This window comes from Zonotrichia albicollis, chromosome 2 (assembly GCF_047830755.1).
Source record: "Zonotrichia albicollis isolate bZonAlb1 chromosome 2, bZonAlb1.hap1, whole genome shotgun sequence".
NCBI classification, from domain to species: domain Eukaryota; kingdom Metazoa; phylum Chordata; class Aves; order Passeriformes; family Passerellidae; genus Zonotrichia; species Zonotrichia albicollis.
This window is the reverse complement of record NC_133820.1, coordinates 42,996,550-43,011,682: the sequence shown is the minus strand read 5'-3', so window position 1 is coordinate 43,011,682 and position 15,133 is coordinate 42,996,550. Positions and strand designations below refer to the sequence as shown.

Genomic DNA, 15,133 nt, shown 5'->3' with positions numbered 1-15,133 from the left:
GTCAGGTATCTGAGTGCTAGACACTGGGAAATAGTCAACTTGCTCTAGAGAAGGGACAGGTCTCTATAGATGCAGCCAGGGATCACTACCTGGGAGAGATACCTTTACTGGGGGAGATAAAACTGGAGAAGCATCAGCACTCAGGTGTCACTGGGTATCAACCATTGTTGACCCAAGTTTTCTGCAGCCCACACACTAGAGATAGACATCTAGCATCAGCAGCATCTGTGTGAATAATTTCTTCTGCTTCCACCTAAGTCTGAAACTCATTGTCAGCAGACTTCCTATCCTTTCTGTGACAGGACATTTTCCTTTAGCTAGCCATGCACCCCCTGGATAATGCAATTGGCCCCATATCTCTGAGCAGCACAAATGCAGCCATTGTCCAGGCTTGGCTGCTGTGACATTGAGTGGATCATCAGGCTGCCCTGGTGCGATTACAGGAGGGGTGACAATATCTCTGTGGTGATAACCCTCTGCCAGTCCCAGCAAAATAAGACAGCATGAGGGGAGGTGCAGCTTGGGTGAGAGACAGACATCAACCCATCAGTGTTGAGCTGATGCCAAACCAAATAGCACCACCATAGCCATGAGGCAGGGTGCCACAAGATACAGCTATAGTGGACTCCTACTTGAGGCCCAGCACAGGGTCATTGGGGCTTTCAGACCACATGCTCACTCACTGACACTGTGCTGTATTTTTTGGACCACCTCTGTTCCATATAAGTGCTATTCTGAAGTCCTCAATAAGGTTTTGGAGCTGCTGCACACAAGAAAATTCCTCCAGATATGCTTCTGTTGCCAAAATAAGTCAATGAGAAATAATTCTCCTACTAATTGTTAAACCATTTGGCCATTAAAAAATATGGCAAATAAAGAGAAGCTCAGAGGACACACACATTTAAAACAGTTACAGAGGTATGTATCCACATGCTGTGGGAGCCTGGGAATACATAATACTGCAAAGGAATGAATTCATGGACTTGTCTATGGGGAGTATTTTTTTTCCCTGTGACTTCAAACTTCTCTCAGAGCTCACAGAGTTTTAGTCAGCTGGCATGCAAGAGAGGTATGACTTCCCTAAGTAAACTCTTCCTCCACTTGCCCTGGAAAAGCTGCTGGGAGAGTCTGTGAGACAGAAGGCTGCAAGCAGAGGTGAATCCTGCTCCTCCTCCTCCTCCAGCCACAGAGCAGGTATGTGGAGATGCATGCAAACCTGGGAGCGTGCTGGAAAGTTGAGCTTTTGACTGCAGGAGAGATGGGGCTCTGGTGACTTAGAGCTGCAGCCTTTTGGAAGTAACATGGACATGGAAGGTACTGTATAAATAAAATATACATATACAGCTATACGCGTTCATTATCATACATGATATAATTATGAACATGTATCACTATTGTTTACTTCTTTCTCATAATAGACACATTACTTTTAAATTTATTCTCCTTGTTACATTCTCATTGCAGTAACACGTGCAACATTTAACAAACCACATCATTCACATCTCTAGACATTTTCATCTTGAATCTCCCAGTAGGGTGCAGATCTGAAGTCACCTTGTCAGGAGCTGGTGTGCCAAAGAGAATGAACACTAACGTGTGGCAGAGGAGCCAGTACATGTTTAGCAGAATCCACAAAGCTGTTTGGCATGTGCTGTTAAAGGACATGGGTTTTATCTGATTTAATAAATAGATCCAGGAGTTGATGCTGTCCAGCAGAAGGGAGTCAGAACCCCCCTATTTTTTTTTCTATTCACCCAAATTCCTTGTCCATAATGGCAGATGTCAGTGCAAAGGGGAAAACACACGATGCTGAAGGCAAAACTGTCCTCCAGGCAGGAATCGACTCAGTTCAGATACTCTTCACGCATCCAGGGAAGAAGATTTGCAGTGATCCCTGGGAGGCTTGCTTTGGTCAAGGGTGCTTGTGGGAGCTCTCTGGCAGGGTGGCCCAGGCAGGGTTGTGCCTTGGCTGGCGAGCCCAGCCCTCAGTTTGGTCCTGAGACACCCACTGTGGGGCTGGCCAAACTCCCTCAGAGGTTTGTGCTGATGTAAAACCATCATGCAGACTTTGTACCCCTGCCCTGGTACCAGGCACATCTAAACAGAAAAAGAGAACACAGCAATGTGCAGGTATCCCACAGGTTTACACAAGAGCATTGCTTCTGAAATAAAAGAGAGTTTCACATCCAAGGAAAAGAAGGAAAAATCCATCCTACTGCCCTTTCTGGAAGGCATTTACATTATTTCCCATTCAAGCATTAAATTGAATTTATCCTTTCCCAAGGGTGCGTTTGGTCATCCCACTGCTGTGCCACAGAGACACAACTGAGCTGTTGGGAAACCAAACATATATGTTGTCCCTACTGTGAAGCTTCCCTCCCATATACCCTTTTCCTTTGCATCCCATTCTGCATGGATGTGGAGTTTTGGGTTTGCAACTAGCTCAGTGCCTCTGATTCACTCCATCCCCTGGGAATGTGCAAGCTGACAGCTGTGGGACAGGCACGGATGACTTCAGAGACAAGCACGTGTCTGCAAAGCCTGCAGAGGGGATCTTTTTTGTGGAATTTACTGAGTGTTTCATGTGTCAATACGAGAGGAGCATAATTACCAGCTGAGAAACTGCAGGAAATAAGCCAAGACTGAATGGACGAAATGGAAAATAAAGAGAAGCACAGAGGACACACACATTTTAAAACAATTACAGAGGTATGTATTCACACGCTTGTGGGAGCCTGGGAATACATAAGGGATCGTGACTGCAAAGGAATGAATTCACAGACTGGTCTATGGGGAGTATTTTTTTTCCCTGTGACTTCAAACTTCTCTCAGAGCTCACAGAGTTTTAGTCAGCTGGCATGCAAGAGAGGTACGACTTCCCTAAGTAAACTCTTCCTCCACTTGCCCTGGAAAAGCTGCTGGGAGAGTCTGTGAGACAGAAGGCTGCAAGCAGAGGTGAATCCTGCTCCTCCTCCTCCTCCAGCCACAGAGCAGGTATGTGGAGATGCATGCAAACCTGGGAGCGTGCTGGAAAGTTGAGCTTTTGACTGCAGGAGAGATGGGGGCTCTGGTGACTTAGAGCTGCAGCGTTTTGGAAGTAACATGGACATGGAAGGTACTGTATAAATAAAATATACTGTGTTTATGGATAGGCTGGGGAACTGGCTAAACACACTGTGTAGATGGCTCTCTCCACACAGCTGTATATTTAACCCATCAGGGACTTACACTGCACAAAGTCAGCTCCCTTATGTTAAGGAGGCACCGATTAGTTTACAACAATGCAGTTGTCATAAGCCAGGTTTGTTATCATTCTCTGTGCTTACAGTAGTGAAAGATGGGGACATGTCCGGGTATTTTTTTCTTTCTTTACAGGACTTTAGTCTGTTCGTGGAATTGCTGCATTATAGTGCTCTGAGGCAGGAGTGCTGCAGAGATCAGCCTTGTACACTGATTAAATGCCACTTGCCCAGCTCCCCACACGGAATCTTAGCACAGCCTTGGGCAAATCTCACAGCCCCGGGTAAAATGGGCAAAAGGCTGTTTGGCTCCTCTGCTCTCCTTACTAGAAGCACTGTCATTGAGCTCTCCCTGTTGGAGCACGAGGTGTGAGATACCAGCATTACTGTGCTACTCTTTAAGATCCTGACAGCTTGAATGTCACCTTGGGTGAACAATGAGTTACTGAGAGGGTTTTGCTGCATCTGGATTGTTACCAGAGGAATTAATACTTGGACAGTATTCGGAACTGATAAAGTTTTTAAAAATCCTTATTTATATAAAAAGGCACATACACATTTACAAGCCAAACCCTGGTGTATTTTGAGAAAAGTATTTTTGATGAAAATGCAGATATGTTTCCTAAAATAGAATCAAAAGTTAGGTTTTCCACAACAGAAGAAATTTGTTTGTGGTGTTTTTTTTTTACTAAGATGCAGTCATTTCAACTTTAAAATCAATTTATTACTTTAAATGCTAAAATCCTTTAATTTTCAGTAAAAAAATTCAAAACAAGTAATCTCTTTTTAAAGCAGATATTTCTGTTTCAGTGATTGTATCAGTACTTTATCTTTTACTAATATAATGATGGATGGATTCAAGGGGGTGATATCAGTATCATGCAATCAGAACTACTAGAAGTAACTACCTTCACCTCATTTTTCCTCCTGTTGGATCACATAAATTGAATAGGTCTTTTCCCAGATACTGATTCCACTGTCAATGAAAACAAATTGCTGAATTAAAGCTTGTTTTTTCTCTCTTTTTGCTGCACTAAAACAATATGAGAAATTACTCTGTTTTAGCTCCTGAACTTGAGTTTTCCCGGGAACTGTGTTTCCAGGGAGATAGTTTGTTTTCAGGGTCAGATAGTTTAATCTGCAAATCACTTTCTGCTGATAAAACTGTTTCCATTTTCCCATCTCCTACTGTCCCTTCACCCAGCCCCTTGCTCAGCAAGTCTCCAGCCTGGTGAATTTCATGCAATTGTTGTTTTATTTATTTTCTTTCCTGTAGCAAGTAGTAGGAAAAAACCCAGGTGAATAAAATAGTGAATCTGGCTAAGCCTCATGTACCCAATTAACTGAAAATGGTAATTTCTGGTAGGGAAGTTCTTTTGGCTAAACACCTGACACAGGTGCAAGTAGAGGGAGGACAGAGTGAGAAATGAGGAATGCAACAGCTTCAAAAAACAAGAGAAAAGCCATGCTGGGGTTAGAGGAGATGTAGGAGTCCTTATTTTGGTATGCAGACTTGACTTGGCTGTGATTTTAATGAAGCAAAGTCCTGAGCAGCAGAATCAGTGCATGCCCTTCCCTCCTGGTTTGGCATTTGTTTCTGCCCAGGCTCTTCTTCACAGTTCACCTGGCACAACTGTTTGGTCACTTGGTAAAACAGCTTGAGGAACTGAGCTGGCTTTTTAAAAAGCTGAAACAACAAAATCTCTGCTATTTTTATCCTTGCAAATCCAAACTTCCCAAAGTGCTCTGAACATCCATTGTAGAGAATGCAAAGCTGCAGTCATCCTGGTCACTTCTTGCTCTTCATTACAGGCATGATATTGGTAGTCCATTTCTAAATTAAATCAAAATCTCCTATTTTAAAAAATTTATCTTATTTTCTCATGGAGGCCTCAAACGTTTGAGGTTTGTCTTGCAAAAGTGTCTGTGCATTGCAAGTGCTATTGCACACTGCTGACATGGCAAACTCTAAACACAGAGCATCTGAAAGGAATTTAAACCTCTGGACACCACAGCATCTCCACCTTCAGCATAAGTTCCCTGCTCACCCCAAGGGGGTTGCAGATAGAGAGCTTGAGTCCAGAAAGCGTGCTAAAATCAGCACTGCAGCCAGCTCTGGACAAAGGAAGCTCAAGACTCAACATGCTTGAGGGAAGGTGGTCAAAACGAGTCTGACACTGGTCCAGTCAAGGGGAACCTGCCTGGGGTTGTGATCTCACTGTTGGACTGTTCTCTTGAGAGCTTAACATGGATTTTTATATCCATTGCACCTAAGCATGTCCTCCTCTGTTGTCTTTGCATGGCATTTTCATGGCTGGACCAGCAACCAGGTCTGCAGGAAGGTGTCCCTAAACACGGCAGAGGGGCTGGAGCCAGAGGATCTTCAAGGGCCCTTCCAACACACATCATTCTGTCATTCTATGGTTCTGTAATTTATGCCTTTCATTTTAGGGTGCATTGCAAAGCAAATGACTTGCTAAGAGCCCAGATCTTTGGCATATTATTTCAACCATGGGAAAATTGCATTGCAACTGTTCAGGCTTCTGGCTCTGGGAGAAAGCAATAGGAAAACCTGTGTAAACGTGGGTTTTCCAGCAGCAGTACTTAGCAGAAGGAAGGGAGGAAACCAGCAATTAGACAGGTCCTTCTGCCCTAGAGGGCAGCACAAAGTAATAAATACAAGCCAGAACTCACAAACCATCTGAAATCATCTTCTGCATGACAAAAGTATGTCTGTCAGGATGGTGTCCTGTTGTGGCTAATATCCTCAGCTTAACTGGTTGGATCTAAACAGAAACCATTTCCATTTGAGAGCTCTTTCTACATGACACCAGACACACTGCCCAGCATGAGAATCTGGACTTCATTGGGTGGCCTGGATATCAGCTCGGCAGCATCTGGAACCACACAAATCTATTAAAAGCCTTGCATCTTCCTTTGGCCACCAGGCTCAAAGGAATGCAGAGCTAACACAGGTAGGTCACAAGTGCAGTAGGCTCAGTGTGGGTTAATTTATTGTACTGCTTGTGTCCCTCTCCTTATTAGATGATCATCTGCCAGCTTTCATATGTGTTGACTCTGTGTTCCATTTGAAATCTAACCATAATTACTTTTGCCTTCAGAACCATGAAACTGAACATCATCTTCTTGCTGGCAGTGGTGAACACAGGAACCTTTAGCTATCATCCCACAGAGGGGACACCCTGTGAAATGGTAAGGAGGGATTCCTCCTCAGGCCCTTTGGGATCTGCAGTGAGGCTGGGACACCCCCATTGCAGGCACTGTGCAAACAGCCATAGTCTCTGAAAAGGGAAAATCTCCAGCACCAGACTTTCTGTGGTGGCAGAGGTGGGATTTCCAGGGTTAGGGGATGAGTAGCAGGCACTTCTCAGGCTATGTCCCTTTTGTAGTGACAGCACATAAGAGGGGTGGAGGAGGGGTGAGGTGGGAAGAAGGGTCATTATGTTTGGGTTCTTTCTAAAGGGGAGCTGGTTAAAAGAAATTTGACCTGATTTCCCTAAGACCATAGAGGGGTTCTGGGACTGAGACAGAGAAAAGACTTAGACCTAAAACCAACTCCTTTCTATCAGGCCTAAGTCCTTTGTGCTTTAAATAAAGAATCTTCTGTGAAATACCTCTATACCAGCCCTTTTGTAATAGCAGGGAGAGTGACCTCCTCTGCCCTGACACAGCATTGCTGCCAGGAAAGTTGCACCTGACTTCTGCTGGAGAAAAAGAAGTGACAAAGCCTCTTGCTGCAGTACAAAATTTTCTCCTTGGATTTTTGCAAGCACCTGGTACAATATTAAAAATGTTATTCAGACCTGAACTTTCTACCTTTCCTATCAAAGTATTTCTGACTGTAACAGGCTTTTAAAAATACCTTTTTTTTTCCCTGAATATTGAAGCTGCTTAGCACAAAACTTCAAGAATTTCCAAAATAGGGGAAAAAACCCCTATTTACTAGCTGTACACAACTCCCTTATGGGACTCATTGCATTCCTGCCCACCTGCTGTGTTGCTGCACTTCCTGAATTCCAAAGAAACTAAAACCTAGTTTATATAGAGCAATCTTGGGAATCTGCTTGACTGAGTAGCTCAGTTCATTGGCTGGAGAGGGAAGTCTGATGAAGCTTGGGTCCCATGTATCCCAGAAAAGTGAAGGCTGGGCTGTGTGAAGACACACAATAACCCAAGCAGATTTGTCCCATTCCAGTTTTTGGAAGGGTCACAGACCCAGCTGACTGCTGTGAAGTAAACATGTGCTTGTTTCCAGCACTCCACCATAAACTGGTTTCATCAAGCCAACAATCCAAGGCTAAGCAGTTAACTTAGATAAATTTAGCTCCGACAGAAAGCTACAGTCAAAGGCTGGGATGTTCATCTCAAATAAATGAACAGCTCAGCATTGCAGATGTCAATGCTGATCATATTCCTTTGCTGGATGTTTGCTCCAACAGAAGATGCATGTAAATCCAAACACCATTTAAAGAAGGAAAGAGCTACTGGATTAGCTGCTGGGTTCACTGAAGTCCTGAATTTTTCATCACAGCCTCACTGTTTCACAAGGCACTTTCCCTGTGGCGACACCTTTAGAACAGCAAGAGCTCAGAATTTAATATTTCATCCCAAGTCTCCTGGAAAAGGCATGAGTCAGAAACTTGTGCCTGTCTCTGACTCACCACTAGTACTCCTGTCATTGAACAAGAACCCTAGAAGAGGCTTTAGGAAGTCAGCAATCCCTACCAGACTCTTGACACAGGTGTGAGCTGCACTGATTACACAAGTTATGGCATATCTACTTGTTTGCAAAACGAGGCACAGCTTAAATGCCAGGAGCTTCTTCCTAACTTATGCTGCCTTCCAAGGTCGGGCAAGGCTTCAAGGAGGACATGTTCTACCTCCCAAAGTAAGATGTTTCTGCTAATTCATGTTTGCTAGCAAAGGATAAGCTTTGAAATAATTTACAGAAGGGAAGGGATTTTAGGAAATTCTGTTTTACCTTGGATTGAGTGGTGCAAGAACATGTGCACGACCAGTTAGCATAGGTCAGCTGATGTGGGGTACCTGGACAAACTGCTGAGGTTTGATCTGAGACTCCACCTGGGCAGCTCTTCTGGGAATGGCCACGGACACCACACAAGTGCAGGTCAGTGCCAAGTGCCTGCAGCCCAAACTCTTTTGTTCAGATGTTCATGAGTTGACAAAGGAGAACACGAGTGGAGGCTTGGATCCAGCTGCTTTTTTTGTAGGGCCCTTAGGGACAGGGATGACAGCTTCCTCCTGGTGCTGAGCAGTGAAGAACTGAAACAGGAATCCAAATGGTGCTTAGCTTTTGAGATACTGGATCTTTTTTTTGCCCAGCACAAAAGGGGGACCATAAGGGGCAAAAGTTCCTCACCCTGCAGTACTTCTTGACAATGGACTTGAAATAAACTGATGGAGACACTGGCAAAAAAGATGAAGTCAGAACCCATTGAGCTAAGAGGTGGGAGGAGGGAAGATACACCAAAGAGATGCTCCATCCCACTGAGGTGTGCTTTATCTTTTCTTCCTGTTCCTGATGAGGATTAAATTCATGCAGTTTGAGCCTCAGGGGAGTAAAGGAGGTGCAGAAGATAGGAAATATGGTGAGGATCAAAATAGCAAAAAGAATGATAGTTTTAAAAGAAATATGAGAGGGAGCTATTATAGGAGCAAAGGGCAGGCAGTGGGAAGTGTAGATTTTATCTGTCCCTTTTACCCCTGGGACAGTTCCATGGATGCAGATTAGAGGCCAAATCCAGCACGATACATGGTGATCTGGGACTGACCTCTCAAGCATTGACTTCAGTGAACACCAGCTGGCTGGCATTGATGGGACTTGAATCAGAACTTTGCTAAGATACTTTATCCCAGAAGGAGTGAAGGGAGCTCTACACTTGTTCAGATTTGGCTCAAAATGTCTGGAGAAACCTGGCATCTGCCTTAGGCTGCAAAGGACCTGCTGCTTTTCCACTCTGGATTTTTTTATCCTTCTGGCTTCTGCTTCTTCCACAAACCAAATAAAAAAAGTTTTGCTCTCATGCCTTGGAGCTAATCCCAAATCCAGTCATATTTTAGTTCAAAATGAGCAATTCTACAATGGCTTTGCAGGAAAGAAATAATGTCAAGTAAAGGCCAGAAAATTTCCTTTTTTTCTCCCTAATATTTTTAGCTGGGGGAGATTTAAGTGAATTGGAGAGGGTTAAAACATGTTTCAGGTTTTTGTAGTCAATTTACTTGGGATCTTTGGGAAAGATGTATTATAGGAAGGATTGTGGAGCAGTCTGACTATATCGAGAGTTCAGATGAACACTCATACTTCTCTGACACATTTTTGTGTTGCCTCCGAAATTTAGATTATGCTAAAGAGATTCACAAAAGACTGACTAGTGCCACACTTCTCCAAAAGCAGACATACCACTTCATTCACCTCAAAGTTCACATGAAACGGATAGGTTTTAATTGTTTTCACTTTTAATCTTTCTTTAATATCTGAAAAGCTTTGTGTGATGTAATCTGGATCCTGCTTCTCCACAAAAATTAAGATTAAACATATTTTTTCTTTATTTCTTTCCTTTCTGTTCTTTCTATAAATACTGTATGGCCCAGACATCCAAACACATTAATGACAAGAGTTTTTCTCCAGTAAATTAAATGCCACCTAAGCCTTTCACTTCCTCACACTTCTGTATGCTCTCATTATTAACAAAATATACCTTGATATTTATGCAAGGATGCTCATCTTCGTGTTCCCAATCTTCCTTATGAACACACACTCCAAATTTGGCCTGGACACAAACTCAATCCTAGCTGCTATTAAACAGACTTGTTTCTGGAAGATGGAGTCGATTTTGACATTTGGTTTTTTTTCCCTCTATCTGCTGCTGAGAATTGGCCTGGAAAAGTATGACCCTCACTGCACCTCACAGCTTTTTTCTCTCTCAAGTGCTGGCTTTACAGAATTTGTCTTTTCCATGTTGTGTCACGTGAGTGTTGTCAGAACACTTTCACAAGGCGTTCTCCCATGCAAGAAGAAGGGAACTGTTACCTTAGCAAAAGGATAAACATGGATACTAAAAGCTGGAAGAGTTTCGAGACTTGCATCAGAAATATTCCAGTCATTGAATGACCCATTTTGGATAAAGGTGCATTACTAAACTAAGCCATGGATAAAGGAAAACATGGTTGAATATCTGAGGGCGTGACTATGAAGGAAGACAGGTTTTGTGATGTAGGGTCCCTATATGCTTTTCCACCTCCTTGCTTTGGGACCCACACTCTCAAAAGCAGGAAGCTTTTTCAAGTACAGCTTACTCTTGCAAGTTGAGTTCAAAAAATCTAATACAGAGATGAAAGTGAAAAAATTAAGCATCAGAAGAAAAAATTAAGAAATGGTGCTTGATTGCAATGGAAAAGGGGCAAAGTTCCTTCACTTGGAACTTTTAAAAGTCCAGGAGAAAGGTACAAAAAGGAGAGCATTCAGTAGGTTTCAAACACAGATAAAACTCAACTATTGTAAGTCAGTGATGTCTCAAAAATGAAAAGAGCATTGTTAGCTGCAGAAAGGTGTTAGAATTGTTGCTCTTGCTGTCTGACTGCTCAGATAAAGTGGTGAGATCAGTGTTTCAGGAGGAGGTTCTGCCTGGATCTTGAACGTTATTTTCCGTATTTATATAATGCAAAAATGTTTTAAATTTGTCACATGACAACCCTTTTTCTCTCCTTTTCTGGCAGGCAAATTCACAGGCATTTTGCCACAACAAAGACCTCCACCAAATCCCTCACGAGCTCCATCTGAATGTAAACAAAATAGATCTGTCTGGAAACCTGATTCAAAGCATCCCTGAAATACCATCATCATTCTACACTTCCCTCCAGTATCTGGATTTAAGCTTCAACCAGATAAGCTTCATCACGTCTGGAGTGTTTGCACACATGACGAGTTTGCTGGAAATAAATTTAGCCAATAATCATTTACATAAGCTTGCTCAGAATGGGACAGAGGGGATTGGACTTTTGCCCAAGGTGGAAATAATGGACTTGTCCCACAACAATCTCTACAGTGGGATGGCTGAATATTTCATTAATCAAGCTCCAGCACTGCAGTATCTTTCCTTGGCAGATAACAGTATTGTAAGGATATCACACAAGATGTTTCAGGGATCTCCCAGTCTTGTGGAGATAGATCTTCAGAGAAATATCATCATGGAAATAGAAGAAGGTGCTTTCGAGACTCTAGCGAACCTTTCCAAACTCAATCTCTCCACAAATTCAATTACTTGCATCTCTGATTTCAACCTCAGGCAGTTGGAGGTTCTTGACCTTAGCAGGAATAGCATTGAGACCTTCAGCATCACAAAGTCAAATGATGAATATAATTTAAGATGTCTGGACCTTAGTGAAAACAAATTGCTTCACTTCCCAGTCTTCCCTCAGGTAAATAAACTGGTAACTCTGAATTTATCAAATAATTTAATCAAGCTCACTGCTGAATCCCCTTATAATAAAATGGACTACATGGATAATGAATGGTTAGATGCTTCTTTTCATCTTCTTGATCAGAAGCGAAGTAAAAATACAAGTTCTCTTTATTTATCCCAACTTGTATATTTAGACTTAAGTTATAATAAAATCAAATCCATTCCAGATGGGTTCTTTAAGTCAATGATGTCCCTTCACACCCTTAATCTCAGCAGAAACTGTCTTCAGGCATTTACAGTAGGTTATGATAGTGCATTGCTCTCCCTAACTGTCCTTGACTTGAGCTACAATGCTTTGCAGAACCTTCTCCTCGATGCTGGTGCTTTGCCAAATTTGAGGGAGTTTCATGTTCAAAACAACAACCTTCAGACCCTGCAATTTGACATCTTTTCCAGTCTTCCTAGCCTCAGACTTCTTAACCTACAGAGCAATAACATCAGCCTTTGCCACATGTACTCAGGATTAGCTGAGCAAAGACTTGCTGGAGAGGACAGTGGTTGTGTGTCGTTTGTCAGTTCTCCTGCTCTCCAGCACCTGTACCTAGCTGACAACATGCTGAGCATCCTACCAGCACGCACCTTCCACAAGACTCGACTGCTTGTCTTGGACCTCTCCATGAACCCTGGACTGAAAATAGAACTTAAAGCACTAGCAGGACTGGAAAAGTCTCTGGAATACTTGCATTTACATGGCAATAGTCTGATAGATTTAAATATTGACTTGCCTTGTTTTAGTCACCTTAAACATTTAAACCTCTCTGAAAATCAGCTGAACTGGCTGCCTAAGTGGAGTAGTGACACTCCACTGGAAGTTCTAGACCTACGAAACAATAGGTTCAGTACATTAGAGGACAGCAACATTTTAGCATTAGAAAATTCACTTAAAAACTTGTATCTCTCTGGGAACCCACTCAACTGCTGTGGAAACATCTGGCTTTCATCAATGATCCAGAACAAAAATGTCCAGATCCCCAACGTGGAGCACTTAACGTGCCAGTACATTCGGAGCTTCGGGTATTGGGAAGAAATGCACATCGAGGACATTAGACCAGAAGACTGTGAAAAAGATGATCTGAAGAAAATCAACATCCTCATTATATTAACATCTGTACTAGTTTTATCTGTCATCATCATTGGTGTGGGTTCATTTTTTTGCTTCCGAAGGCAAAACTTTAGCCACCAGTTTAAAGCATAGGAACACAAAACACCCTGAAAACTGAAGAAATCAGGTGCTACCCTGACACTGTGGAAATGAAGGATATAATTTTCATCTTTGAGTTTTAACTGTGGATTTTATGATGGTTTTGAAGTGTCCCTGAACTGCCCCACTGTACTGTTCTGGGTTGCAGGAAGGAGGATTTGCTCTGTTTTGCATTTGCTTCATTCACATGCAGATCTGCTTAAAAGATTACACAGTGTTAGAAGAGGCCTCTGTAAAGTTCTGCTATTGCTTTGAGGGATGTGTAATTTAAACCAGCTCAAAAGAAAAAAGGCCTGTAAGGTCTTGAGATCTGAGACTTTTCACTAAGCTCAGATGATGCCATCAGCCAATTAGGAAATCCCTTCTCAAAGTTACGTGCCTCCACAAGATGTTTCAGTTTGGTGTGAGCTTTGCTTTTACCTAGCTGGTTAGCTCCTAACCCTTCTTAAACTGAAATCATACAATGATGGGCCAGAGGGGTCAAAACACCATCTTCACTCAGTGAAGTTGGTTGCAAATTCCCCTCAAGTTCCAAAACAATGAGAATTTAGCTAAAACCAAACCAAACCCAAATGGAAATTATAAGTAGTGTCCATTGTGCTCCTGCCTACCATTTAGACAGCTCACAATGGAAACCAAAGACTGTGTGGTAGGAACCTCTTTGGATGTCTCACTTTTTTTGTTAGGATATTGCTCCAGTCATAGGGGCAAGACATGAGAGGTAGATGAGGTCAATTAGTTCTGGCACTTAGTATCCACAAGGGATGTAAAAGGAATCTCAAGCATGAAGCAACTGCTGATACGTTACCCAGATCTGCTCAGAAGGCCACAGGTTCACAGTTTAACTAAAAGAGAAGAAATTTGTCTCTCATGTGCAATACATATTTAACTGGGCATAATGTGAAGAAATTAATCTCTGGGGTGAATACTTTGCAAAAGAAAAATCTTGGAGAATGAATTTCAACCAGCTAGAATTGGACTGAAATGCTTACATTTTTAAGGAAAACTGTGGGAAATTCACAACATACAGTTGCATTTCAATATAGAATAATAATATATTTATTTTTTAAAGGTCATGGAAGGTTAGACTGCAAAAACATACCATTGTGAAATGATAGACAGGGAACCTAGTCCTGTGCCATTATTCAGATCAGATGTTCACTGTATCACCCTAAAAAGTCTAGAGGATGGGCTGTAAGAAAAGTTATGTAGATCCTCATTCTGTGATGGGTTTGACACAGCTTACATGCTACATTGCTAAAAGTCAACACAGACTTTATTTTGTATTTTGTTCTGTACCCTGACAGAAAATTCACCCTTTTGAAGTGAAGAAAAGCTCACCAACAGTGGGAGCTTGACCTGCTAATGGGGTGCAATGTCTTCAAAAGTAACTACATCAGGTCTTCTGTTAATGCCACGAACTGTACATTAAGGTATATAACAGAAATAGAGGTCAAAGCAAAACCTGTCCAGGTAAATAACTCAGAGTCAAATTGCTGCTTCACTTCTGTTTCTTCAAGCTAGTGAATATAAAAATTAACACACTACAAAAAGGTGTATAATTCTATTTTTAAAGCAGCTATGTAAGAAACTGGCTGGTGGATTTCACTGTGGAATTTTGTATAATAAAAACATATTTGAATTTTGTAAAAAGCACAGTGTTGTGAATATATTAAATCACCAGTTTGAAATGCTCCACAGATGAAAAGAAAAGCCTTCCTATTTTTTCCTATGGTGTTCAGATTCCACCTTTGACCTTTACCTTCTAGTCCTGAAGCTCTTCCACATCTTAGAGCACAGCCAATGGAGACGAGGAAGACCTACAGAAGATGTAGGCAGAAAATTCAGAATAGGTTTTTGAGAGAACGGTGGATAACCCATCCCTGAAAGTGTCCAAGGCCAGGTTGGGTGGTGCTTTGATCACCCTGGTCTAGTGGAAGGTATCCCTGACCACAGCAATGGGGCTGGAACTAGATGGCCTTTCAAGTGCTTTTCAACCCAAACCATTCTGTGATTCCGTGGTTCTACAAATTTGCACAAACCCTCGGCAGCAATGGGGCCTGATCTAATATCTACAAAAGTCCATGCTTGAGCCCATCATTGTCTCAAGGCTTTATTCAAGTAGAGAAATAAAGTCTAGTCCTTAGTCTCTAGTCTAGTAGATTTCACAAGCAGCAATCCCAGGAGCT

General features: G+C 42.2%; 1 protein-coding gene across 4 annotated transcripts; it reads left to right on the top strand.

Moving 5' to 3' along the window:
* The first annotated feature begins 1,734 nt into the window (after positions 1-1,734).
* LOC102066437 (transforming growth factor beta activator LRRC32) lies at positions 1,735-14,571 on the top strand. Of its 4 annotated transcripts, XM_074534983.1 has the most exons (4): positions 1,735-2,709; positions 2,916-2,994; positions 6,362-6,452; positions 10,998-14,571. In XM_074534983.1, the coding sequence occupies exons 3-4, from the start codon at positions 6,366-6,368 to the stop codon at positions 12,936-12,938; spliced, it is 2,028 nt and encodes a 675-aa protein (XP_074391084.1). In that variant the 5' UTR covers positions 1,735-2,709; positions 2,916-2,994; positions 6,362-6,365; the 3' UTR covers positions 12,939-14,571. The 4 variants fall into 4 exon arrangements, with proteins under 4 accessions (XP_074391084.1, XP_074391085.1, XP_005493207.2 ...); XM_074534984.1 differs by lacking the exon at positions 2,916-2,994; XM_005493150.4 differs by having other exon boundaries at positions 1,735-2,994.
* Positions 14,572-15,133: the final 562 nt, after the last annotated feature.

Excerpts from the sequence above, each read along its gene's own strand:
- LOC102066437 (XM_074534984.1), top strand. The coding sequence starts at position 6,366 with ATGAAACTGAACATCATCTTCTTGCTGGCAGTGGTGAACACAGGAACC. Across the intron at positions 6,453-10,997 it reads AGGGGACACCCTGTGAAATG|GCAAATTCACAGGCATTTTG; the intron begins GTAAGGAGGGAT and ends CTTTTCTGGCAG.